This window comes from Eschrichtius robustus, chromosome 5 (genome assembly GCF_028021215.1).
Source record: "Eschrichtius robustus isolate mEscRob2 chromosome 5, mEscRob2.pri, whole genome shotgun sequence".
Classification (NCBI taxonomy): Eukaryota; Metazoa; Chordata; class Mammalia; order Artiodactyla; family Eschrichtiidae; genus Eschrichtius; species Eschrichtius robustus.
In genome coordinates this window covers 92,638,339-92,664,794 of record NC_090828.1, presented here as the reverse complement: position 1 = coordinate 92,664,794, position 26,456 = coordinate 92,638,339, and the positions used below count along the sequence as shown (strand labels likewise).

The 26,456-nt window shown below is 38.1% G+C and overlaps 1 protein-coding gene across 1 annotated transcript in view; it reads left to right on the top strand.

Moving 5' to 3' along the window:
• Nucleotides 1-26,456, top strand: part of THSD7B (thrombospondin type 1 domain containing 7B) — a 786,243-nt gene that overhangs the window by 661,964 nt on the left and 97,823 nt on the right. The window contains exon 15 of the mRNA XM_068543998.1: nucleotides 23,881-24,014. Within this exon, the coding sequence (XP_068400099.1) occupies nucleotides 23,881-24,014 (134 nt within the window). The remainder of the gene's footprint in view (nucleotides 1-23,880; nucleotides 24,015-26,456) is intronic.

The window sequence follows — 26,456 nt, the reverse complement described above, 5'->3', positions numbered from 1 at the left end:
TGCCACTGGGCTATCTAGGTTATTGAGATTTCAGCAAGTTGCATCTGATTAAAGGACTCTTAGACCCAGCAATTTGCCTCTGATAATGTTGTTTGTTTGACTGCCTGATTGGTTCTCTTATTAGATGGAATCACAGTGAAAACTTTGACTAAACACTTGATTTGTCAGCTCCAATCTTAGCTTTCTCTCTCCAATATCACTCTTGTTTATTCAAATATTTTAAAAGTGTATGTTAGGGCTTCCCTGATGGCACAGTGTTAAGAATCCGCCTGCCAATACAGGGGACGCGGGTTCAAGCCCTGGGCCGGGAAGATCCCACATGTGGCAGAGCAGGTAAGCCCGTGCACCACAACTACCGAGCCTGCGCTCTAGAGACCACGAGCCACAACTGCTGAAGCCCGAGTGCCTAGAGCCCGTGCTCCACAACAAGAGAAGCCACTGCAATGGGAAGCTACTCACCGCAACGAAGAGTAGCCCCCGCTCGCCACAACTAGAGAAAAGCCCGCGTGCAGCAATGAAGACCCCACGCAGCCATAAATAAATAATAAATAAGTAATTTTTTTTAAGTGTATGTTAAATAACTCTGCCATGCACACATGTTCGCACATATGCCCATGGGCATGCGTCTGCATGCATACACACACACACACACACACACACACACACACAGAGTTAACAGTGTTAGCAAAGGAGCTTGTTTTGTTCCAACTTTGATTTTCCACAGAGTTTGAAACACTGATTATTTTCCTAATCCTTCCATTTCCCCTTTTGCCTTTGATCCAGGTTTATTCCTCCATTTTTAGTTTCTGTACCATCAAATAGAAATAGTCATTTCTTTTTCTGCCTTCCTACCTATTTTTGGAGGATTTCAGAGGATTAATGAGAACCAGGGTTCTAACAGTACATCTATTTTTTAGAAGTCATTGTAGGCTATTAAATAGTGTGTAACAATCCCTTTTATGTGATTGTGGGTATAGAATGGCATATTACGACCAGCTAGCAGTTGTACTCTTTGAAAAATAACATTGATGAGATTCCGGGACAATGCATTTTTTTTTCTCATTTCGTCTTTGAGGAGACAGCAAAAAACAGGTGCTCTAAGGAAAGAGGAAGCATGTTTGAGTTGTGTCTGTTGTTCAAGTTTTCTATCGTTAACTGAAAAATGTATATAATACCTAATTCATTCTTACCACCATCCACTAAATACCAAATAAATGCATAACTTCTGGGGAAATTTTATGTGCATGAAGGGTGGTGTGGCTGGAGTAAAATGAGCTAGAGGGAAAAAGTCGGAGATACTTTTAGGCAAATGGCAGGGTGGGGTCACTTAAAGCTCAGTGAGCCATGAGGAAGAGAACCACAGGTATGTTTCTAAGTGTGATAGGAGCCCTGCAGTGTTTTGTTTTGTTTTGTTTTAAATTAATAGCTACTCTATCTATCTATCTATCTATTTATTTATTTATTTATTTTTAGCTGTGTTGGGTCTTCGTTTCGTGCGAGGGCTTTCTCTAGTTGCGGCAAGTGGGGGCCACTCTTCATCGTGGTGCGGGGGCCACTCTTCATCGCGGTGCGCGGGCCTCTCACTATCGCGGCCCCTCCCGTTGCGGAGCACAGACACCAGACGCGCAGGCTCAGTAATTGTGGCTCACGGGCCCAGTTGCTCCGCGGCATGTGGGATCTTCCCAGACCAGGGCTCGAACCCGTGTCCCCTGCATTGGCAGGCAGATTCTCAACCACTGCGCCACCAGGGAAGCCCCCCTGCAGTGTTTTGAGTAGTCAAGTGAATTGGTCTGAATTTGTCTAATGCATGTGCTATGGATCCCAGTCTCAAAACACACCTGGACTTCATCTAGGGAGATAGAACATATGTATAAAAAACCAAATCTGTGGAACTATCTGTTGAGCCTCAGGAAATTAGGGGAGTATGGAAGCCCAGGTTTGGGAAAATTTAAGGTAAGAGAAATTAAGACCTGAATTGATCTTAAAGAAAGAATAGTATTTAGACATGTGGAAATGGAGGCCCAGTAGGAAATGTTAAGCAGGGTCTATTTAAGCACCTATATTTATATGATAGTAGTATTTAAAGCAGAAATAGCAAAAAGCAGTTTGACTAAAGCCAAGGAGAAAAATGGAAGCTGCATATAGAAGTAAAGTGGTTGTTTTGAGCCAGGAGGATAGGGGATTAATCTTTATCCAAAATTTATATATTTTAACCAGAAATTAAATAATTATGGCACCCAGATTTTTTAAAAGGCAGAAAAAGGAAAAGTAATAAATGTAATTTCTGGAGAGCTTAGTTCTTCAAAGTACAGTCAGATTCCCATATCCAACATGTTTACTAGTGCTTTGGAAAGCTTCTTCAGTATGTATCCTGGGGAATAACAAAAGAGGTACTTCTGATTGCCTTTATTTATTGCCTTGTAGAAATTTAACCATCTATATCAAGGAAATTACCTACTATTATTCATGGAGAGAATTCTTGGCCTTTAATGTTAATAATATGTTTGGTTTTTTACACATATTTGTACATATTTGCTCTAGAAGTGCAGTGAGCTGAAATTAAATAGTTTTAGAAATCCCTGAACCATGGAGCTATATACCTAGAACCCTATACCTAGAACTCTAAGTTCTGGACAGTCCAAAATGTGTAGGAGGTCTACACAAAAATAGGAATGAAAGAGGCAATACACCCAAGTTTCCTGGTTCATTGATTTAAATCCATCTATGGGCAATAGTCATCAAGATTTGACAGTTATATTAAAAGAGCCCATAAATCATTTCCATAAGATGTGATACTAATGTGCAATAAAATAATGCTGTGAACATTGTTCATTGAGCACTTAACTCTGAGTTAATTATATCTAGCTATTATCGTGAAAACAGACATTTTCTCAGGTCAGAGATGTTCCTGAGCTTCTTATCTTTAAGGACTTTTAATCCTCCTAATATCTCTACCTAAAGCCAAAGATATTCTTCTTTTGATTAACCTATATAATTTATAGCTGGCAAATGTATCAATTTTAATAATATTTTTGAAGTAGTGATAGTTAAGTCTGGCCTCCTGCTAAGTTTGTGAAGCCCTTTGGGTTCAGTGACTTCTAGGTGTAAACAATCATTAGTTATACATTGTGATGATGGTGGGTTGCTTTAAATGTGGTTAGAATTCCCAAGATGCAGGTAAATGGATGTTTGATCAATTTACCCAACCTAGTTCCTGTGGAAATATTCTGTAAATTAAGATTTCCGATCTATTACATAAAAGAGTAAAACTTGAATTCAAATTGAACATGAATTTTTGATTTGGTTTATAATTTTTAGATATATCTAAATATTTATAATTTATATTTCCTTGGGACTACATTCATTCATTCACCTTTCCAAAATATTTTTGAAGTATCTACTCAATGCCAAGCACTGGATAAGTATTGAGAATACACTGATGAACAACAACAACAAAATGATACTAGCCCTGCCCTCAGGGAGCATAGAGTCTATTTGTAGAGATGATAGTAATTAGATAACCACTTAAGTAAGTTAAAAATTATAATTGAAGTAAGATTGAGGAGTACAAATACATGGTGGGAGTGAGTGGGCAGTAGAACCAAGTGTCATGGAATCCATATTCTAAGATTTAGTCTGGTCTGTGTGTGCTATAACCTTCAAAAATAATGTCATGTATTTTTCCTTTTCTTTTCTTTTCTTTTCTTTCTTTGCCATGATTAATAAGCTGTGACTGTGATACTTGTGCTACTTCGTAGAGAGTTTGGGATAAGCTTCAGAGCTTTATTGTATTTCCTTAAGCCTTGGTCTTAGGAATCAGCTGTCATAACCAGAGGACAGCTGGAGGAAATCTGCGCAACCTTCTCAGATCCACGTGTTCTTTATTTTTCCACACAATCAGACGTTTGACTTCCACTTAGAGGGGGTATTATGCTTGAAAAATGGGAGGGAAACATTCACATTCGAGCTAAAGTGTAAGCCGTTAATTTTGAATAACCAGGGGAAAGAATTTCTACTTTTTTTCTATTTTGCATTATAATAGCAGCTCAACTAATGCATATATAATTTTCTTTCCCTTTTGCTTGTCACGCACTGCCAACATGGATTTCTACAAAGGCTCAGGTTGGTGTTGCAATCTGTTTTGATCTTTACTGTTTTCATTTAGTGAAAAGAAGCTTTGATGTTTTCTTTCACAAATCAGCTTTTTTTCTCTTTGTAAATCCTGATCAAAACATTGTTCACACATGGAAGAAAAAAATCCTCCCACAGGAGAGTTAGTTACGTATATGTTGCTGTTGAATGAATTCCTTTACATCAGCAAAGTGACTATTTCAGAAATCCAGAAAATGGATTTATATCTTCTTAAATTGGCCATGCCTGGCTTATTTTATGATATAAAGAAAACAATGCTCTGAGATTTTAGAATCAGCAGAATATACCAGACTGAAGAGGTTTCTGATATTAACCTTCTACTTTCAGAGTAACATTAGATGGCATTGTGCATGATCTCTGTAGCTCCAGACTTAGTATTGAGAGTTCCATACGTAGACTCCTATCAAGATGCTGATTCTAGGATCACCAAATTCTTAACAAATAGTCTTCAGAATATCAATAGCTTTCTCTCTCTCAATCTCTGTCTCTTCTTGTTTTTTAAAGGCGTTAATCTTTTTTCAAGATTACATCAATATCTCATATAAATCTCAGGTTCTTTACTTTTATAGTTTTAATAAATCCACCTGCTATTTCTGTCCACCACAATTTTATTTGAATAATTGTAGGTCATATAATGAACAAAAACATCAGTAATAAAACAAAACAAACAAACAAAAAAAACAAAACATCAGTAATATTTTCAGAGGCTACCTGTGTAGTAGACTAAAGTGATGTTTATGATGCCTTAGGGACCAGGAGCTAAGTACAGCTAAAGTGAGTTTGTCAGTCACAGGAGAATCCAGATTTTTTTCATGTGCAAAGTTTTACAAGGACTAAGGAAAAATAAAATGGCTAAGTAGTTTGGATTCCATGTACTGGGGAGGGTATAAAATGTGCAACTCCAGACCTACCCAGTCTTTTGTTGATTGGGGGCTAGGTAGCAAATCCAAAGACTTTTATGATGTCATAACTCCTGTTGTGGCTAAGCTTCGTCTAAATGCTCAAATGTCATGGGGATATAATATAAACTATGGGGAATATAGTCAATAATATTGTATTAACTTTGTATGGTGACTGATGGTAACTAGACTTATTGCTGTGGTTATTTAGAAATATATACAGATGTTGAATCACTATGTTGTACACCTGAAACTAGTATAATACTATATGCTAGTTATATTTCAGTTTTTTAAAAATGCTCAAAAGGAAAGGCTAGGGGATGAGATGTCCATAGGGGTTTTGAAAAACTCTGATGTATTCCTGGAAAGTAAAAGGCCATGCACAAGCATGGGGCAGTGCACATATTTAGGAAAGCCCTGGCAAGACCCTCTCTCCTCAGGCTAACCTTGAGTCTCTGTGCAAGCAGAAAGTGAGGACAAAGGTGAAGCTGTAAATAGCCTAGCTGAGTGTTGAATGTGTGCCCCAACACATAGAGCCCCTCAGCAAAGACTAGAAGATTTATTGGTGCCAGCCATTAAAGGGAATTTCTGTCAGACAGAAACATCATTAGACATGACAAACAGCACAGACTTCTCATAATTACTTCAAAAAGTTACTAAACAAACAAACAGTAGCAGTAATAAATAGCAACGTCAACAAACACTAGAGAGAGGGGGAAATCTGGTCTCCAGAGTTGACATATTATGTTATTTTAAGTGTTCAGTTTTCAGCAAAAAATATGAGACATGAAAAGGAAAAAGTATGGTCCATACATAGCAAGCAGGCAATAGAAACTGTTTCTGAGGAAGCTGAGAAGTTGGTCTTATTAGACAAAGATTTTGAATTGGTTATTTTAATTAAATATATTTAAGGAACTAAAGGAAGGTACAAGCATGATGTCAAACTAAATAGAGAATATCAATAACAAAATAGAAATTATAAGGAAGAATCAAATAGATAATCTGAAGGTTAAAAGTACAAAAACTGAAATTAAAAAATTAACTAGAGGGACCGAACAGTATATCTGGGCAGCCAGAAAAAAAGAATCATTTAATTGGAAGATATGTCAATTGAGATTATCCAGTCTGAAGAAAAGAAAAATAAAATAATGAAGGGAAATGTATAGAGCCTCAGAAATCTGTGAGACATTAACAAGCATACAGACATATGCATGATGGGAGCCCCAGGGCCAGAGGAAAGATGAAACAGAAAGAATTTTTAAAGAAATAAGGGTCAAAACTTCCTAAAGTTGGTGAAAAAAGAACATTAATCTACACATTCAAAAACTCAGCAAACTCCAGGTAGGATAAAGTCAAAGAGATCTACACATAGATACATCATAATAAAAACTGTCAAACACAAAAAGAATCTTGAAACAACAAGAGAGAAGTGACTCATCATATTCACGTGATCATCAATATCAGGGTTAACAGCTAAGTTCTCATCAGATACCATTAAGGCCAGAAAGCAGTAGGAAGACATATTCAACATTTTGGAGGGGAAGAAAAGATTCAACCAGGAATTCTATATCCAGAAAAATCATTCGTCAAAAATGAAGGAAAACTTTAAAAACTCCCAAATAAACTAAAGCAGAAAGAATTCATTGCTAGCAGACTGGCCCTACACAAAATGCTAAAGGGAGTACTTCATGTCACAATGAAAGGACACTAGACAGTAATTCAAATCTACATGAAGAAATAAAGAGTACTGGTAAAGGTAAAGGAAAACTATGTAAGTACAAAACACTGTAGCCAATCGTATTGGAATATACATTTTTCTCAATTACACATGGAACATTCTTCAGGATAGGCTTATGTTAGGGCATATAACAGTCTCAGTAAATTTAAGTGGATTGAAATCATACAAAGTGTGCAAGGGGATCAGAATAGCCAAAACGATCTTTGAACAAATTTTGAGAACTCTTCACATTTTCAAAACTTACTACAAAGCTACAGTAATTAACAGTATATTGTATTATACATAAGGACAGGCCTATAGATCAATGGAATAGAACCAAGAATCTGGAAATAAACCATACATTTATGATAGTTGATTTTTTTTTTGGTGGGGGGGAAGTCCCTAAAGTTTTATAGCTATCACTTCAGAATGTTTTATCGCAGTTACTGATATTTACATTCAGGACATATTTAAGTGTGTATATATTTTTTATCATGGATGTTATATATTTTTCTGTGACTATTTTTTCATTCAACAGTACACCTTGGACATTTTTTATGCCAGAAAATACGTATCTGTCACATCTTTTAAAATAATCATATTGTATACTAAACATGTACCATGATACGATAGTTGATTTTTGATGAAGATGTTGCATTAGTGTCCTATTGCTGCTGTAAGAAATTACCACAAATTTAGTGATAAAATTTAAAACAACATAAATTATCTTACAGTGCAGGAGGTGGAAAGTCCAAAATAAGTCTCACAGGTGTCAGCAGGACTAGTTCCTTCTGGAAGCTCCAAGGGATATTCTGTTTCTTTCCTCTTCCAGTTTCTAGAGGCTGCTGGTGTTCATGGCTACGTCAGTCTAACCTCTGCTTCATTTTCATATCACCCTCTGTATCGGACCATTCTGTGATTCTCTTATAAGGACCCTTTTTTCTTTTTTTTTTTTAAGGACCCTTTTAATTACATCTTGACCACCTCATAATCCAGGATTATCTCTCTATCACAAGATACTTAACCACATCTGCAGAGTCCCTTTTGCTATATAAAGTAACTTTCACTAGCCTCAGGGACTAGGTCATGGTGAAACTATTGTTCAGCGTAACACAGATGTCAGTGCAATTTAATGAAGAGAAAATAGTCTTTTCAACAAATGGTGCTTCGACAACTGGATATCCACATGCAGAGAATGAATCTGTACTACTCTCACAGCATATACAAAAATTAACTCAAAATAGATCAAAGACCAAATGTAAGAGCTAAAACTATAAAACTCTTAAAACACCAGTATAAATCTTCGTAATCTTAGATCAGGCAGTGGATACCTGAAGTTCAAGCAACCTAAGGGAAAAAAAGGTAATTTGGATTTCAACAAAATTAAAAACTTGTGCAATTCAAAGGACGTAATCGAGAAAGTGCAAACACAACCCACAGAGCGGGAGAAAATATTTGGAAATCATATATTTTATAATGATATAGTATCCAGGATGTATAAAGAAATCTTATGACTCAAAAATAAGAAGACAAACAACCTAATTAATCGATGGGCACAGGACTTGAATAGACATTTCTCCAAAGAAGATATACAAATGACGAGTAAGCACATGAAAAGATGCTCAAATGCTGAACATCAGTATTCATTAGGGAAGTACAAAATGAAACCGCAATGAGATGGCACTTCACACCAACTAAGATGCCTATAATCAAAAAACTGATAATATTTTCTCCCATTCTGAGGGTTGTCTTTTCGTCTTGTTTATGGTTTCCTTTACTGTGCAAAAGCTTTTAAGTTTCATTAGGTCCCATTTGTTTATTTTTTATTTTACTTCCATTACTCTAGGAGGTGGGTCAAAAAAGATCTTGCTGTGATTTATGTCATAGAGTCTTCTGCCTATGTTTTCCCCTAAGAGTTTTATAGTGTCTGGCCTTACAAAACAAAACAAAACAAAAAACTGACAATAATAAGTGTTGACAAGAATGTAGAGAGAGTAATCGTAACCCTCATTCATTGTTGGTGGAAATGTAAAATGTTGTAGCTATTTTGGAAAACTCATGGCCAGTCCCTCAGAAAGGCAAACGTAGTTTCCACATGACACAGCAGTTCCACTCCTAGGTAAATAACCAAGAGAACTGAAAATATATATCCACACAGATACTTGTACACAAATGTCCATAGCAGCATTATTCATAAGAGCCAAAAGATGGAAACAACATAAATGTTAATCAACTTGAAGAATGGATAAACAAATCTGGTATATCCATAAAATTGAATGTTATTCATTCATAAACAATAATGAAATACTTATTCATGCTATGACATGGATGAACTTTGAAAAAATTATGCTAAGTCAAAGTAAAAAGACACAAAAGGCCATGTATTATGATTTCATTTATATGAAATGTCCAAATAGGCCAATCCATATAGAGGCAAAAAGCAGATGAGTGGTTGATGCCAGGGGGACGGGGAAGGAGAGAATGGGTAGTGACTGCTAACAGATAAAAGGTTTCTTTCTGAGGTGAATAAAATATTATAAAGTTAGAGGTAATGATGATGGTTGCACAACTTTGTAAATATATTAAAAACTGAACTGTATACTTTAAAAGAGTGAATTTTATGGGATATAAATTATATATCATTTTTTTAATAAAGAAGGAAAGTAGTAGGTGGCAAGCCAAATTTGACCCATGGACATAATTTTCCAACACCAACACAAGAGAAAATAATTTGTGTCCTCTTTGTCCAGTGTCTAAGGAGATTTTGGGTTTTACATAGTAGAAAATCAGTAAAGGTCTGGTGAATTAAAGCATTAGCAAAAAAGTAAGTACAGGAGGTCTGCTTGCAACTGTTAAAAGCTCCAACTGTTAAAGATCCTTAACTGTTGTTATCACATGATATTTATCTTTAATGAAGAATAATTTTCATGATATTCATACTCTTTTCTTTCTATTCCTAATCAATACCTTAATGTCTACATTGTATGTAGTAACTGATCCCTAAATTGTTAATAGTTTTAAATTAAAACTTTCAGCATAGGGCACTTTTTATGTCTCAGCTATAAAATTAAAGACTTTTCCTTTTTAGAAGGAATCATTTCATGCTCAAGAGAAATGTCAAAAATTGATGTGACTATGGAATTGTAAATAGTCTTTTGTATCTTTATCAGAAATAATGATATGTCTAGAATGATCCAGGTTGTTTTGCTGGCTTAGCTGTTACTGATTGGGCATCTCTTTTTCTCTTTAAGGTATTAGGTGATGTGGAGGATGAGGAAGGATAAAAATCCAAGACATTTGTCTCTTTCAATCTGTCACATCTCCCAAGTTTTGAGGGTGCAGTGTTAATAACTATTCAAAGTTAATTAGGTTAATGTAGATGAGAGTGCAGGTGTATTTTTGATGAAGAAAATAATGCAGTTGGAATAGATGATCATACAGTTTACTTCCAGCTCCAAAATTTCTTCAACTCCATGCCTCAGTGTTAATCTTACTCATAACAAACATTACTTCTTATAGTGAACTCTCTCAAACTTTCTAAAGCTCATATACCATTACTGTACTTCTCTTAAGAATAAGTATTAACGTCAGGTTATGAAGAGAAAAGCTAGACCCCAAGAGACCCTTAAGTGAGCTGCCAGGAATCAGTGGCGGAACCTGAATCATAACCCCTTTCTCATGGCTCTCTTCATACTCCTCTGCTCACTAGACCACAGATAATCTTTAACACAGTATAAAGGATCACGTCACCCATCACTGAAATGAAGCCACCCCCGCAGAAGAACTCATTATCAACTCAATAGGATCCAACCAAGGAATCCAATAATGGAGGACAGGAATCCAATCCAAGTAAAGTACTTGATGCCGCCCTTCTCCTAAATTACTCTACGGATGCCATGTCATCAATCCAAAGCAGTGTGGTTCCTGCTAAGGAAGACTATTTTAACAGACCTACACACACACACCAAGTGAGATGCCAGCTCAGATCTAGAACCATAAGCCCTATACTTCCTAGCATTCAGTTCAACATGCATTTATCGTGAGCCTGTTATGGGCCCTGCACATGTCAGATGCTAAGTGCAACATAAGAGATGTGCAAGAGATGGTCCCTGCCTTCAGAGAGATCCAGTGGTCACTGTGAGCCTGGCTCCCTCATACCAGCAGGGTCTGCTTTTAGTTAGCAGACATGGTGAGTCCTGGATGCCTCGAAAATTACCTGCCTTCAGGGAAAGAAAAAGTCAGTCCTTTTAGGAGCTTGTATTTTTCATAATTAATTCAAGGCATCCATGATTGGGATGGGGAAGTGGGGTTACACTGTCCAATTACTATCATCTATATTCAGAGAAATCAAAAATGAAATCAGAGATGAGAGAATTTTGAAATAATAAAATCTAAGAAATATAAATCTCTGAATTCATTTGGATATCTGCTTTGAAATGTTGGGACCAGAGTACAGTTACAAGCAATTAGATTTGAATAATTGATACATAATACTAATGTTCCTGTAAAGTTAATTACAAAGAGGGCACAACTTTTAACTCCAGGTCATACCAGCATCGTGGTTTGGTCTATGTACAGTTTTTAGGAACATGCTTAGGAGAATATTTCTGTAGTCATTTGTTCATATTTATACCAATATATATCTATTGAGCACAGAGTATAACCCAGTGACACAGTGTATAAGTTCTCTTATTTGGGGGGTGGAGGTGGAGGAAGGATTGTTTACAGAAAATATGGTATCTGGAAATCTTAGTTCTCAGTTAATATCTCAGAAAAGCTGTCACTGGTTGCACACATGCTATGTATTCATGTTTTAGTTTTTTATCGAGTCCAGGTTTGTAGAAAATTGCCCACTTTATGTAAATGGATTAATTGATCATCCTGTAACACATTTTAAGAACTTCTTTGTCAAATTTTTCAAATAACTTGTGTTTTGCAAGTACCCAGGAATAGGCTTACCATTTATGTTGTATATAGTGATATTTGCTTGTTAGACATGACTTCTACTTTACCATCAGCTGTCTTTCCTTTGGTCAAAACAAAATTTACTAAAATGGAGGTCAGGAACAGGTCTGCCTTAAACTAGCATTTTCCTTCAGCAATCATCTTCTGGTTTTATCTTGTGAAGGGCCTGAAAGGTCTGTATCAGTCTTTGTCTCTTCTTCACTTTCTGCCTCAGGGGAAGACTCTTTCCAACAAAATACTCTTTATTCTGTAAAGAAGCAGCTTTCAATTAGTCCCTAATAAGGGTCTCCAACTGATGAAATTAGGGTGGAAATCAGAGCCAAGATCGCAATTTATCACCATGTAAGTGAATGGCAGGGATTCCATTAGCCAATCAATCTTGCCTCTCATTTCTGCAAAGGTCAGGCTGTGCCATCCTTGGTTATAAAACATCACTTGTGGCTCTGTTTCACTTTAACTTTGTCTTAGACACCTCAGGTTTGTTATGGAAGGACTCACACTAAGAGTTCATATTTTAAAAAGCCATTTTTTGCTGTGCCTGGCCTTGTATTTGAAATGGGAGAACTGTTAGGGCACAATGCAGCCTTAGAACTGCTTCCTCATGCATTTATCTGCAGAAGAAAAAGACTACTTTGTGTGTGTGTGTGACACATAATATCTTTGTGCAAAAAGTCTCTTTATTTATAATATTTTTTATTTTCTGTCTTTTTTGCCCCAAACTATATGAAAATAATAATTATCTGGTTTTTTCTTTGGTGAAAAATACACTGTTCTCCTTTCCTGCCTTTTGTGATAGCGGGAGCATTTAGAAATTAGCCAAATTAGGAATGAAGTTTGCAGACTGCAATTCTTATCTCTTTCCTTCTACTAGGCAGAATAAAGGCCATTTTTGATGGCTTCTTCTTTTGTTCTGTTCTCTCTAACTCCCTGATAGACTTTGGAGTAAGTGATAGATGAGAACCAATGCATTTTAGAGTAGGAAAGATTTGTTTGTTGCAGTGATTAAGAGACGGTAGCACGGTGGGCCCAGAGTTCTCACTGCATGATAGGAAACATGTGAAAAGTCGTTTCTTGCCAATTTGGAGCTTTCCTTTTGGACTTGGTCCTAGAAGCCAGTTTTATGCTTGCCTACTGTGAATATTGGGAAGTTCTGAGCAAACCTCCCAAAGACTAGATTGCTTTTCAGGTCACACGTGGTCTCCGATTTAGCCTAACTAAGCCAAGATAAGATGAAATAAGATGGTAAAAGTATTATGAAGAAGTTTTCTTGGCAAACATCCAAGTTTCTGCTGCTCTGCTCATTAGCAATACCCACCTGGAATTCAGGGCACTGGGGAAGCTGATGCCTTGTCTTCTTTCTTCCAATTCTGTTGGTAAAAAAGAGGAAACTTTAATCCGTCACTAGGTTCTAGAATATACTAATCTTAAATGAGTTCAAAAAGTAGCATTAAGATTTTACTTGTCTCTTTCATTTTCACCACCAAATCTTGGTATCTCTTCTTCCCTGTTATGTTGGAAGCTTTGTGAAAATAGTAGATATAATGATTATTTTTTCATAACCGTAACCTCATATTGGGACCACTTCACCTTTCTCAGTTCTCTCACACATTCCCATCTCATCTTCCTCACATTTAAGATGACTTACGTGTCCCAAACTTCATTTGGAATATCTCTCCTGATATAAATCTCAGAAGTTTTAGTGGCGCGCGCCCATTATCTACCAATTAAATTCTACCTCATCAAATTTCCCATTTTCTTACCCCAGGTGGCTGCAGTCTTCAAGCTTCATCCTGTATGTATCAGGGCCTTGTGTATAGTTTATGAGAATTAGATGTAGATTTTGGTTTGTTTGTTTGCCTGATTGACAAATCTCTCATCTGAAGTAGGTCATAGTAGATTAATCCCAACTAGGACAACCCATCCTTGTCCATTTGTATCTGATAGTTCAGCCACACAAACATAGGATTTCTTTGCCTAAGGAATGTGCAACTTAGATCATACTGCTTCTTTACACAAATACATTTTTTATAACTCAAATTACATTGATTTTCTAGGCATGCTCCAATAGGTTTCTTACATTCGAGTGCAGAGACAGTTGCCTGTATCCTAGAGTAAGGATAGCATGATGCTCTCAACTACTGAGAATGAGTGAGAACTATACAAGACTCTTTCCCAGCAAAGGAAGGTAACGGTTTTCCCCAAAGCCTTCACGTGTGTTGGACACTTACATAGTGAGTTGCAAGCCTCAGGCTTAAATCCCTTCTCCTCCCTTTCTTGATAAACCTCAAACAATACCATATACCTTTCTGACTTATCCTTTGGGCATCTGTTTGTGAGAACTGAGATCTGCTAATCTCTGCTTTAGCACTGCCTTATACCTATAACTTGTAAAAACTTTTGTTACCTGCCAGAAGCCAAAGTAGTCTCTGTTTCAGACTCTCTTTTGTATTGCAACAGAGGAAGAAAGTTTTCCTTTCTCACCTGACTTCTGGTGGTCATATTCTGGACCCAGACTTACTTTGTCTGTATCTGTCTCTCTGTCTATCTAATCTGTGCACTAGACCCCTAGACAGCATCTTATAGACACTAAGAGCAGAAAGGTTCTTTCACTGGTCAGGTTTCCATGGTGCAGTCCAGCCCCCTCTGAGACATGTAACTCTTTTTAATTTTATGGTGGTAAGAACACTTAACATAAGATAACCCTACCCCTTAACAGATTTTAAGTGTATAATACAGTATTGTTATCCATAGGCAGTACTGTACAGCAGATCTCCAGAACTTTTCATGTGAAATTTTATGCCCATTGATTAGCAATTCCCTGTTTTTCCCTCCCTGCGGCCCCTGACAACCACCATCCTATTCTTTGCTTCAGTGAGTTTGACTATCTGATATACCTCATATATGTATATTCATACAGTATTTATTTATCCTTATGCGATTGGCTTATTTTGCATAATATCCTCAAGATTCATCCATAACCTCTTTTCTGAAGGGTTACGTGTTCAGCTCTTCCAAAGTTTTCTGGAAGTATCGATCATAGCTGGCATGGGATTGCTTTTGGGTTTTTTTTGGGTTTTTTTTTCCACTTCAGCTTGACTGATAACTGCAGTCTGTTCTATGAAAGTCCAAAGGGCCACCGTGACAGTAGTCCCTGATATACTGCGAGCAATCTACAAAATTCCGTCTGCTCTCATATCACAGCATGGCAGCGGGCAGCACCTCCCAGGGGACTGGAGAAGGCAATCCAGACTCTGGAGTGAGTTTCCCTCTCTCATTCTGTTGCTTATGATTGTTTACACTGCTGTGGTACAGAGAGTGGGCTTTATAGTTCAGCTTGCCCCAGGTTGCCTGTGTCAGTATGCTCCGCCAGTTCTGTACCACATACCAGGCACAGAGGGATTCTGCTTAGTGCTCACGTGTGTGCACGCACACACACTTTACTGTAGAATATCCTGTGCTTCATGGGATCTGCGCAACGACAACTTTTGTTGCTGATGTCCCTTACCACGTAGTCCACCTTAAGACCATGGTTTATTTTTATAGTTGCTTAAATGTCACAAATAAGAAATGTAAATCTGCCAAAGGGGAAATATAATGCTATGCATTAAAAAAAACTAAGGCATTTCTGCTTATTCACCATTATTAATAATCTACATTACATCAGCACAGATTACTGAGCTTAACCATGGGCTTTTGGATGAGGGCTTTGTGGTTCTCCTCTTTTAAATACCCTCTGTAATGGGTGGCCCGTGTGTGACATCCTTGAATGGGAATGAAACATGGGGAAGGGGAAGAAGTACATGCATGGCTTGAGGCCACGTTTACTCAATCTCAGTACCTAGCTCTCCCACCTCCCATCCCTCTGCCCCTTGCCATGGGGGGAGGAAAATAAGACTATGTGGATGGTAGAGACAGTCTAGCTGTGCATGGGTGTTGGTCTTGATAATGAGGACCCTGTGCTTAAAAGGCCAGCAGTGATATTCAGACCAGAGGGAAGGGGTTAAGTGTTACAGACCACTGGAAAATAAAAAGTAAAGAATCTGGAGGTTAGAACTTCTCAGGAAAATTTTATTTCAATATTCACTTTTAGAAAGAGGGCTGCTCTGTATAACATCTTTTATCAAAATATAAACAATGTAGGGCATAGCCTCCTTTTCAATTTATTCTCTTCTTTACATGTAAAGGCAGTGGTTCCCTGAGTGTTTGATACTAGGACCTTGTGCTCTCAGTCAGCCTGGGTTGAGAAAACTCCTAATGAGTGATTTCAAATTCAGCAGTTCCTTCAAATGCAATTAAAACTTTAAAATCACATTCCCTGCCTTCATTTGACAAGTGGTGGGACTAACATTTATGAGATTATATTATTCGTTGAGACTACAGACAAGGTTTGGAACGAGAATGCATTCACGGGCCCCTTGCAACAATGAGACAGTTCTCCAGGTCTGCAAGCTTGTAAACCACTATTCTTAGGAGATAGGGAATGAAACTAGCATGGTCATTATTTTAATAAACTTCCTATTGGCTTTAAAGTTCAACACTTTATTTGTCAATAAATCTTGCAAATAAAACTCATTCAGCATTATTAAGTTCATTTTTAGATTTTTTTAACATCAAAATTGAAAAGAAAATATATAATGCATGTTTAAAACCAATGGTGAGGGCTTCCCGGGTGGCGCAGTGGTTAAGAATCCGCCTGCCAATGCAGGGAACACGGGTTCGAGCCCTGGTCTGGGAAGATCCTGCATGCCGCGGAGCAACTAAGCCCGTGTGCCACAACTACTGAGCCTGCTCTCTAGAGCCCGCAAGCCACAACTACTGAGCCTGTGTGCCACAACTACTAAAGCCCACGTGCCTAGAGCCCATGCTCTGCAACAAGAGAAGCCACCACAATGAGAAGCCCCTGCTCACTGCAACGAAGGCCCAACGCAGCTAAAAAAAAAATAAAATAAATAAATCAAAAATAAATAAAACCAATGGTGAATCTTACATACCAGGGATGATGGTAAGCTCAGAGAATTCTCAGGAAGCTAAGGAGGTAGTGGGAAAACATCTGGGAAGAGGAGGTTAGCCAGGGCCTCAGACTTGAACGTCTGGGCTAAAACTGACAGTTACCCACACCCTATATCATGGATCACCAGACTCCAGATCTCCAGAAAATCCTGACTCCAAATGCTGTCCTTTTGAGCAACTCATAGCACAAAATGACAGGCATAATGATTTTCCCACAGATACCAATTTAAAACCATTCGTGGAATATTGTTTTAACCCATCATCTTCACACAAAGAGTTGCAACCATTCAAAAGACACAGGCCTAATCTTGCTTTAAATTTGCAAGTTTTCTGAGACATTTTTTGGATTTTTGCAATTGTGAAAAGAGATTCCATACCCAAAGACTAGGAGTGAATTGCCTAGGCAATATTATTTTCTACATAAAGTAATATGCATCATTTACTGTATAGACATCTTTGAATATTCAGCTCTTGGTTTTCCTTTTTCAGTAATTTATAAATGTTAGCATTATCTTCATCATTGAAAAGATATTGACCGGCTCTCGAAGCATGGTGATGTGCTTGTACAAGCTAAACAGACAGAGCCTGTGAACTCTTGGCATCACCAGGGTGGGATTCTCAAATAATCTCAGTTTGAGCACCAGCCTCGTCATTTATAAGCCATAAATGACTAACTTAAATTTCAGTTATTTTTACCCGTAAATAGGGATCACACCAACATTTTCTAACTCAAATGATTGTGCTGATCAAGACCTAAGACATGGAATGTCTTGTATAAGCCATAAAGATCCACAGAGTGTTATTGTGTTACCATTGATGACCAAGGACTAGTGATGGATGGGCTCATTGTAAAGCATGCGGCTGCAGTTGCATTAGGACTGAACTTTTTAGCATTGCATATACACACTACATTGTACACAAACAAATTATAAATGCATGATGAACAAAAATGGAACCAAAAGATTATTTGTGTAAATGTGATAATTTCCAGCCAGTCAGACAAGTCGTAATGGAGGAGAGCATAACTTCACGGCTAATTGAATAAGAAAAGGGACAGAATTTGGTAAGTTGAAGGAAGGTGTAGCCTAGAGGACCCTTCTGAAAGGAAAGTGTAAGCCCTGGAAGAAGAAGAAAGTATAGACCAGCAGAAAAGGACTAGCAGGGAAGTTCTTTGAATTAAGGGATGAGAATCGTAGACCTAATCAGAGGCAAATTTGTGCAGTTTTGGCTGAGAACTCACAACCTTTTGTGGGAGAAGGAAGCCTGTAGTGCTTTATGGATCTTACCACTCCTAGAGACCCTTTCCTCTCACATTCCAATGGGACAGACCCTGGCTCTGACTTGCAGGAATCTCTAGTCCCAATTGGACCTTTGAACTCATGTTCAAGTTCCAAGTAGCACAGTGCCCAGCATGGAGGTCTCAAGCCTGAAGTTTTCTATCTGGGTCTTGACTGGCAGCTTCACTGGAGCAAAAATTTATTCTATAGAAAATTGGAGGCCATGACTTCTCCTTTCTTTCTTTTTTTTTTTTTTTTTAATTGTGGTTGTTGTTGGATTATTTGCTTTATTTGAGCCCTTGAACCCTAAGACTCTGATGTACAATAATGATACCTGCTGAACCCCAATGAGACCCTGCTTCCAAGTTTATACCAGTCAGTCCATAGGTGGAGAGTAATTTCAGAAAACAGTCCTTAATTAAATTGATCACTTACAGTGAGCAAAGGCTTATTAAATAAATATTAAAAGACTGACTAAATGAATGAGTTTATGATATGACTCTGGAACTACAAAATTATAAAAACACAATTCCCTCCTTTATCAAAAATAAGGTGACCATATGTGCATGGGTTTATCTCTGGGCTTTCTATCCTGTTCCATCGATCTATATTTCTGTCTTTGTGCCAGTACCATACTGTCTTGATTACTGGAGCTTTGTAGTATAATCTGAAGTCAGGGAGCCTGATTCCTCCAGCTCTATTTTTCTTTCTCAAGATTGCTTTGGCTATTCGGGGTCTTTTGTGTTTCCATACAAATTGTAAAATTTTTTGTTCTATTTCTGTGAAGAATGCCATTGGTAGTTTGATAGGGATTGCATTGAATCTGTAGATTGCTTTGGGTAGTATAGTCATTTTCACAATGTTGTTTCTTCCAATCCAAGAACATGGTATATCTCTCCATCTGTTTGTATCATCTTTAATTTCTTTCATCAGTGTCTTATAGTTTTCTGCATACAGGTCTTTTGTCTCCTTAGGTAGATTTATTCCTAGGTATTTTATTGTTTTTGTTGCAATGGTAAATGGGAGTGTTTCCTTAATTTCTCTTGGAAGGTGTGGAAACCTAAGTTGATGTTATAAAATTTTATTTCCTTGGGTCTGTAGCAATATACCCCTTCCCCCATCTGGTGTCATAGGGATGTCTTGCTGGTCCAGCTGCCCACTCTCTCTAATATACATCGATCAGGATTGCACACACGTACTGCAATCCATTGGTAGTGGCTGCCTGGCCTTTAGTGTAGGAAAACATGCTGAAAAAGAACAGTATATGTGACTAGTAATGTCTGCCATGGGCACAGGCATGAAGAATGAAATTAGAACACTCCCTAACACCATACACAAAAATAAACTCAAAATGGATTAAAGAACTAAATGTAAAGCCAGACATTATGAAACTCTTAGAGGAAAACATAGGTAGAACACTCTATGACATAAATCACAGCAAGATCCTTTTTGACCCACCTCCTAGAGAAATGAAAATAAGAACAATAATAAACAAATGGGACCTAATGAAACTTAAAAGCTTTTGCAAATCAAAACTACGATGCGGTATCACCTCACACCAGTCAGAATGGCCATCATCAAAAAATCTATGAACAATAAATGCTGGAAAGGGTATGGAGAAAAGGGAACCCTCTTGCTCTGTTGGTGAATGTAAATTGATGCAGCCACTATGGAGAACAGTATGGAGGTTTCTTAAAAAACGAAAAATAGAACTACCATACGACCCAGCGATCCCACTACTGGGCATATACCCTAAGAAAACCATAATTCAGAAAGAGTCATGTACCACAATGTTCATTGCAGCTCTATTTACAATAGCCAGGACATGGAAGCAACCTAAGTGTCCATCGACAGATGAATGGATAAAGAAGATGTGGCACATATATACAATGGAATATTACTCAGCCATAAAAAGAAAGGAAATTGAGTTATTTGTAGTGAGGTGGATGGACCTAGAGTCTGTCATACAGAGTGAAGTAAGTCAGAAAGAGAAAAACAAATACCATATGCTAACACATATATATGGAATCTAAAAAAAAATAGTTCTGAAGAACCTAGGAGCAAGACAGGAATAAAGACGCAGATGTAGAGAATGGACTTGAGGACATTGAGGGGAGGGGGAAGGGTAAGATGGGACGAAGTGAGAGAGTGGCATGGACTTATATATACTACCAAGTGTAAAATAGATAAATAGATAGCTAGTGGGAAGCAGCCGCATAGCACAAGGAGATCAGCTCAGTGCTTTGTGACCACCTAGACAGGTGGGAGGGAGACGCAAGAGGGAGGAGATATGGGGATAGATATGTATATGTATAGCTGATTCACTTTGTTATAAAGCAGAAACTAACACACCATTGTAAAGCAATTATACTCCAATAAAGATGTTAAAAACATCTTTTAAAAAACACAATTCCCCAATAAAGAAGTAATAAATAGGACTCATTACCAGGAGAATGAAATGTTACTTCTCTCAGAGGATTTAGATTTTTCAGTGGCATTTCTTAGCATCGGTGGCCCTGTTAAACCCTGTTATTTTCTTCCTAGTTTGTGCCATTTAGAAATGATTTTCATTTAACTTTCCCATGGCTCATTTCTCTCCTTCAGAACATTTCCACATGATTCCCTGATAAAGTCCATGCTTTAGCACATTTCCATTATGAAACTGTAATAAGCACCAACCGAACAGCACTATGAAATAGCCAGAACATAAAGGACTGACATGAGAAGAAATTGGGCATCTGGGTAGTAAATTTTTGTTCTTGAAGGCCTGCTGCCTTTTTGCCTCTTGTGGGTGTTTTTGATCCTCTAGGTAAGATTCCTTGCCTAATGAACAAGGTCTCTAAACACACAACTCTCACAATTCTTTAGGGACAGCCTTTCTTTCCCATAAGAAAAATCATCAGGCAGCACCTTTTGCTAATGTAATGATGGCTATTCTTCAGCAAAGCCCCATAATGGAAAGAAAAGGATTTCATTTTTGTTCCCTCTTATTGTCCTTTGAGCTTTGTAAAACACCCCTTATACATTCCATTTATGAGCCTGTTCTCTCTAGAAAAGTAAGTGAGGGTCATTTAGCAATCTGTGCCCCTTCAAAAATTAGTTTCAATTCAACAAATACTGATGGTGCATTACCCCCTCCTCCGAATGTTTTACAAAGTGCAGACATCATAGAAGCATGGTCCCTGCCTTCCTAAGACTCACAAGTTTTGTTCAGGTAGTCATATAAACAGACACTGATAGTCCGGGTCTGACTTTGGTTAAAACCAGAAGCGTATTTATGAGTAGAGGGTTCAAATTGTGTTCCTCTTGGCATATTCTTTCAGTATGATTTACAGTACAAAGGAGACATTAGGACTAAAGTTAGAAAAAAAGCTCAAGTAGATGAGAGAATAGGAGACACATAGAGAGGAGTCAAGGTGATGACTTCATTGAATGTGTTTGCTCCCCAAGCTCCACACAGTGTGGCCCTAGTTGCCACCACTGGCCCAGACTTGCACATGGCACCTGACATTATAACCTGGCTACAGATCTGCTTAAAATTGAAACTCTCACTGAGTACCAAAGACATGCCAGCTGGAGTCATAGGAAAGGCCTTGTGGAAGTGGTGGGGCTCACTTGGACTTTGAATGAAGGTAGGGATTTGTCAGCCAGAAGTGACAGTATAAGCAATATTAAAATGGCAGACACATTGGGGAAAAAATCAGGTAAATCCATGTGATGGAGAATCTTCTTCAAGAGGTCCCGTTTTTACACCATTATTCAAGAAGGTGGGTCAACATCTCCCTACACAGACCTGCTCCCTGCCTTCCAATAGCTTGGCGATGAGGTTAGCGACTCTGCTACAGATGTAGATCACTGGAGCATAGAGAATAAAAACAGGAAACCAATACATGACCGGGTGTCCAAATGTGTATATCAAAGGTACATGCAACTAAACAGTTTTTCATTTTCCATCTGACCTTGGGGCTTGATACGGGAGGGAGGGTGAAAGTGTAAGCTCTGCTTAGTATTGAGAGCTTTAGGAAAATAGATACATCTCAGAGTCTATCCTATCCATTTGCTCCCAGATTCATGCATGAGCTGTGGGAAAAATTACTTTTCTAATTAATTTCTTCATCTCCCCCATTTGTGCAAAGTGCTTTAGCAGACTTTCTTATATCTCATAAGAAAGCCAAAAAGCTTTCTTTAAATTGTCTGATACATATTGAAGAGTTTATAGAACAAACCTGTAAATTCAGTGAAAGCTTAATTTCCACGGTGAAGCTGGGTCAGCTAAACCCTCAACTGTCATCAGCTTAGTTCCCTGGTGTCTCTTAGATTTGGGTCACATCTTTTCATTTTTATAGATTTTTTTCTCTTACCTCTGTGAGTTTTAGGGGGCAGACTTTTTTCCTTTCCAAGTTATTACTTCCTTATTCTAATGTAGGCACTGCTTCTGACCCTTTCATTCCATTCTTGTCAGCATTCACAGCATGAAATGTGATTCTTTTATTACTTAATTCCTTCCTTTCCTCACACCCATTTCCACTTCTATTTTCCTATCTCCTTTCATTTTGCCCTCACATATTTTGCACTTTGTGGTTTCGCTTGCTGTTGTATGCTCTACATGAGAGAGCCAAATCGAACCCCACAGTTAAAAATAATTTCTGACATTATTTGTGATTCCTAAGATGTAGTCTCGCCAATAACCTTTTCTCATCTGATTTCCATCTCACAAGCTGACAGTGCTGCAATCTTGTTTTCTGGTTATCCCATTACGTAGTGCTTTCCCTTGCATTTAGTGGAAACTTGCAAGTAATGGTTCTGTTTGGATAGCACAGCCTAGTCATCATTTACAACTTTATGGAACTGGAAAGGCAAGGGGAGGAAAAGCATGGAGCTTAAGTTCTTGCTTAAAAGGAAAAGCACTAATTAACTATTTTGGTAATAGGTTGAATCACTGCTCATCAGCATGCTACACTAGAGCCATCTTTGCGATCTAGAGTAACATATCATATGACACAACAATTTTTTTTCTTACCAAGGGAGAACGCTGTGTTCACTACTGAGGAGTAATGCCTTTTAAATTCAGTCTTGAAGAGGCAAACTCAATTGACCACCCAATGGTATAAACTTTCAGGAGAAAATCATCACAAATAAATGCATGGGAAGTAACCTAAGAATTCATGGACTGTATTTATTGTTTCTACTATAAATCTATATTTATTCACAGTCAGTAATCATGCACAGCCTCTAACATGTGTGTGTTTGTCTTGTGTATGTGTGTGTCTGTGTGTTTTAGCTGTGCTCTGAAAACATCCTACACATCGCTAAATTCATATAAAGCCACAATGCCCAGAAGGCTAAATGATTTGCCTATTAGCATTGATCATTTGGGGACATAAAAAGAAATTCCTGGTGCAAATAATACCACTTTCCTTTTGCATTCTAAGAACCTTATATTCAAGAGTAAATTTGCCTTACCTCTGTTTGTGTCAATTGACATTGTAAAGTACATCTGAGAATACAGTATACCATATAACTGAGAGCTGGACCATCTTAATAGATGCTGTGTGAGCTCTTTGAGGAAATGAAAAGGTAACGGAATTCCTGTTCTTGGTGGTAGGTAACGACTGTCCTTTGTTCTCTTCTGCAAAGGCATGCCATCATATTCTAGTTGATTTCTCCTGTATGTTTCTTTAGGTAAGTCAGTAATTTCAGAGAAGCCAAATATATCTTGCTTTTCGGGGACACAATTTGGCTATTGGGGCCAGAGTATAGTTCTTGGGTTCTGTTCAGCCGACTTTACTAAAAGATAGGCTATTTTTCCGTAACTTGGATATTGCCACATCATTTTCTTTTCCTTTCCTGTTCTTGACAGGTACACGAGGCAGTCCCGTGTTACAGTGAGTGCAATCAGTATTCCTGGGTTGTAGAACACTGGTCTCCATGCAAAATCCACAATGAGCTGAGGTCCCTGCGCTGTGGAGGAGGAATGCAATCTAGGAAAATCAGGTGTGTGGAAATGGAGACACTGGGGAAGTGTGGCAGTGGAGTTTACATATTTTTATAAACACAACAGTGTTGCTTATCCAAGTACGCTCTGATTTTCACACAATATCCTCTGGCTTTTGGTCATCTTTAAGTGTCCCTGGAAGTACATGTGCCTTGAGCTGCCGTGTGCATTGTGGGGTTCCGTCTGCACTGCAGCCACAATCCTTAACATTTCCTGCAAGTGATATCAGTGCAGTGGAAAAACCAACTGCCTGGAGCAGGCCCGCATCCCTGCAGGGATACGTGGCCATCACTGCTAACAAATTAGGTGATTCTGACTGTGATGCCATGTCTCTCTTTTGCTCTGTGTTAGTATAATTGATGGGCATTATCTTAATTTTGGATGTCAGTACCTTGAAAGGTCAATTTAAGGCCTTTAATAATTTCCACTATTAGCCTTGGAAACTAATGTGAGAATACCTATGAACAGTAGTGATATATTTTAACATAAAAAGAACACAGCTCTGAAAGAATGTAGTGAATGCTCAGTTATTTACTGAGGGAGTTTGTTTAACATTTTTGTTTGGTAAATATAGCAGTGGTGCAAAGGAAACAGCTGGCCTGAGTTCATCGAAAAAGTCTATTTTTAGAAACGATTGGGGAAGACAGAAGGATAATTTTATTACCAACTGAGGAGAAGAGCAATAAGTGTTAGAGAATGAATAAGCAAAAGCCAAAATATTAATCATAAACAATGACTTAGTATGTGAAATCAAGAAGAAAACCCAGTGTGGTCAACTATTCAGTTGCATGAGCATAGTGCATCGTTTTGCTAGATTTAGGAAGCCCCGTTTCAAGTGGACACGCGGTGCCCAAAGTAGGTAACTCCCTATCAAGTTATCTATGAAGTCAGTTGCCGAGGCAGAGCTTACTTCTATGTGTTTATTGTTATTCAACACCAGTGAACTTACTTGATTCAGTAATTCAATACCCACCAATTCTGAGACTTACCTAGTCCCAGTGTTGCAAAATCACTGGTAAGCGTGTTGGAAGAAATAGCTGCTAGCACAATTATAGAGGTGCTCCTGATCACCAAGCCAGGCAAAGGGCTAATAGACAAATTGTCTTTCCTTCCCTTTGTTCACTGCCTGTTCCCCTGGGGGCTACTTGCTCAGGCTGCCACAAACTTGGGCGTCTACCTCTTTTTCTTCGAAATCTGTCTCTTACGTCCTATTTTCTCATGGCTTTGAGAAATGATTGACCAGGCTAGCTTCTCAAGTAATATGTGTAAATGAGCTGTGGCACTTCTCACTCTCATCCCAGCCCGGCCTCTTAGCAGTATTAAAGCAAAGCCTCAGGAGAGAAGGAAAACTTTAAGAGAATAAATTGCTAGTGGCAGAATTGTGGCAGGTTGATTGAGGAAAAACACACTTGAACAAGAGGGCCTTTAAGCCATACCTCTCAGCTCAAATGGATGAAGCCTGACATAATAAAAATAACACAACTACTAGATATGTGTTATGGGCTGAATTGTGTGTCACCCACCACCCCAAATCTATGTATTGAAGTCCTAACCCGCAGAACCTCAAAATGTGGCTGTATTTGGAGACAGGGTCTTTAAAGAGGTAATTAATGTTAAATGAGATCATTGGGGCAGGCTCTAATCCAATCTGACTGATGTCCTTACAAGAAGAGGAGATTAGGACATAGACACACACAGAGGAAAAAACCGTGTGAAAATACAGGTAGAAGGTGGTTATCTACAAGTCCAAGGAGAGAGCCCTCAGAAGAAACCAACCCTGCCAACACCTTGATCTAAGACTTTCAGCCTCAAGCCTTACATGTATGTTACTTAAGCCACCCAGTCTGTGATATTTTGTTATGGCAGCCCTCGCTAACTAATGCAAACTCACTGTGTTACATACTTTATATATATGTGAAGCAGGTTTTCCAGACATCTTGCATTCCAAACCATTATTGGCCTTAATAAAGTGGTGTTATAATGAATGAAACAGTTTATCCGTTTATCTTTCGCGAAACCTCCAAACTAGAGGACATCTTCATGGTTCATACATGACAGCAATCATTTATGAATTCAAAAAATATTTATGAATATTTGCCTTCTATGTATCAGGCACTGTTCTAGGCACTGGGGATACAAAAGTGAACAAAACAAGTTACTGTCCTCAAAGAACTTAGAGCAGCAGAGAAAAAAAATAAATGCATAAAATACTATATAATGGCATGTCTTTGCTATGAAATGCCAAGAAGAAAAATAAAATTGGATTGGTGTGATGGAGGCTACTATTTTGGAGAGGCTGGTCAGCAAAATATTTAAGCAGAGACCTGAAAAATGTGAGAGACTTGAATGAATGTAAAGATCTCTATTAAGAGAATTCCAAGGGGAAGGAGTTCCAAAGTAGGAACCTCCTTGGCTTGTTATAACAAGATGGATTACACCAC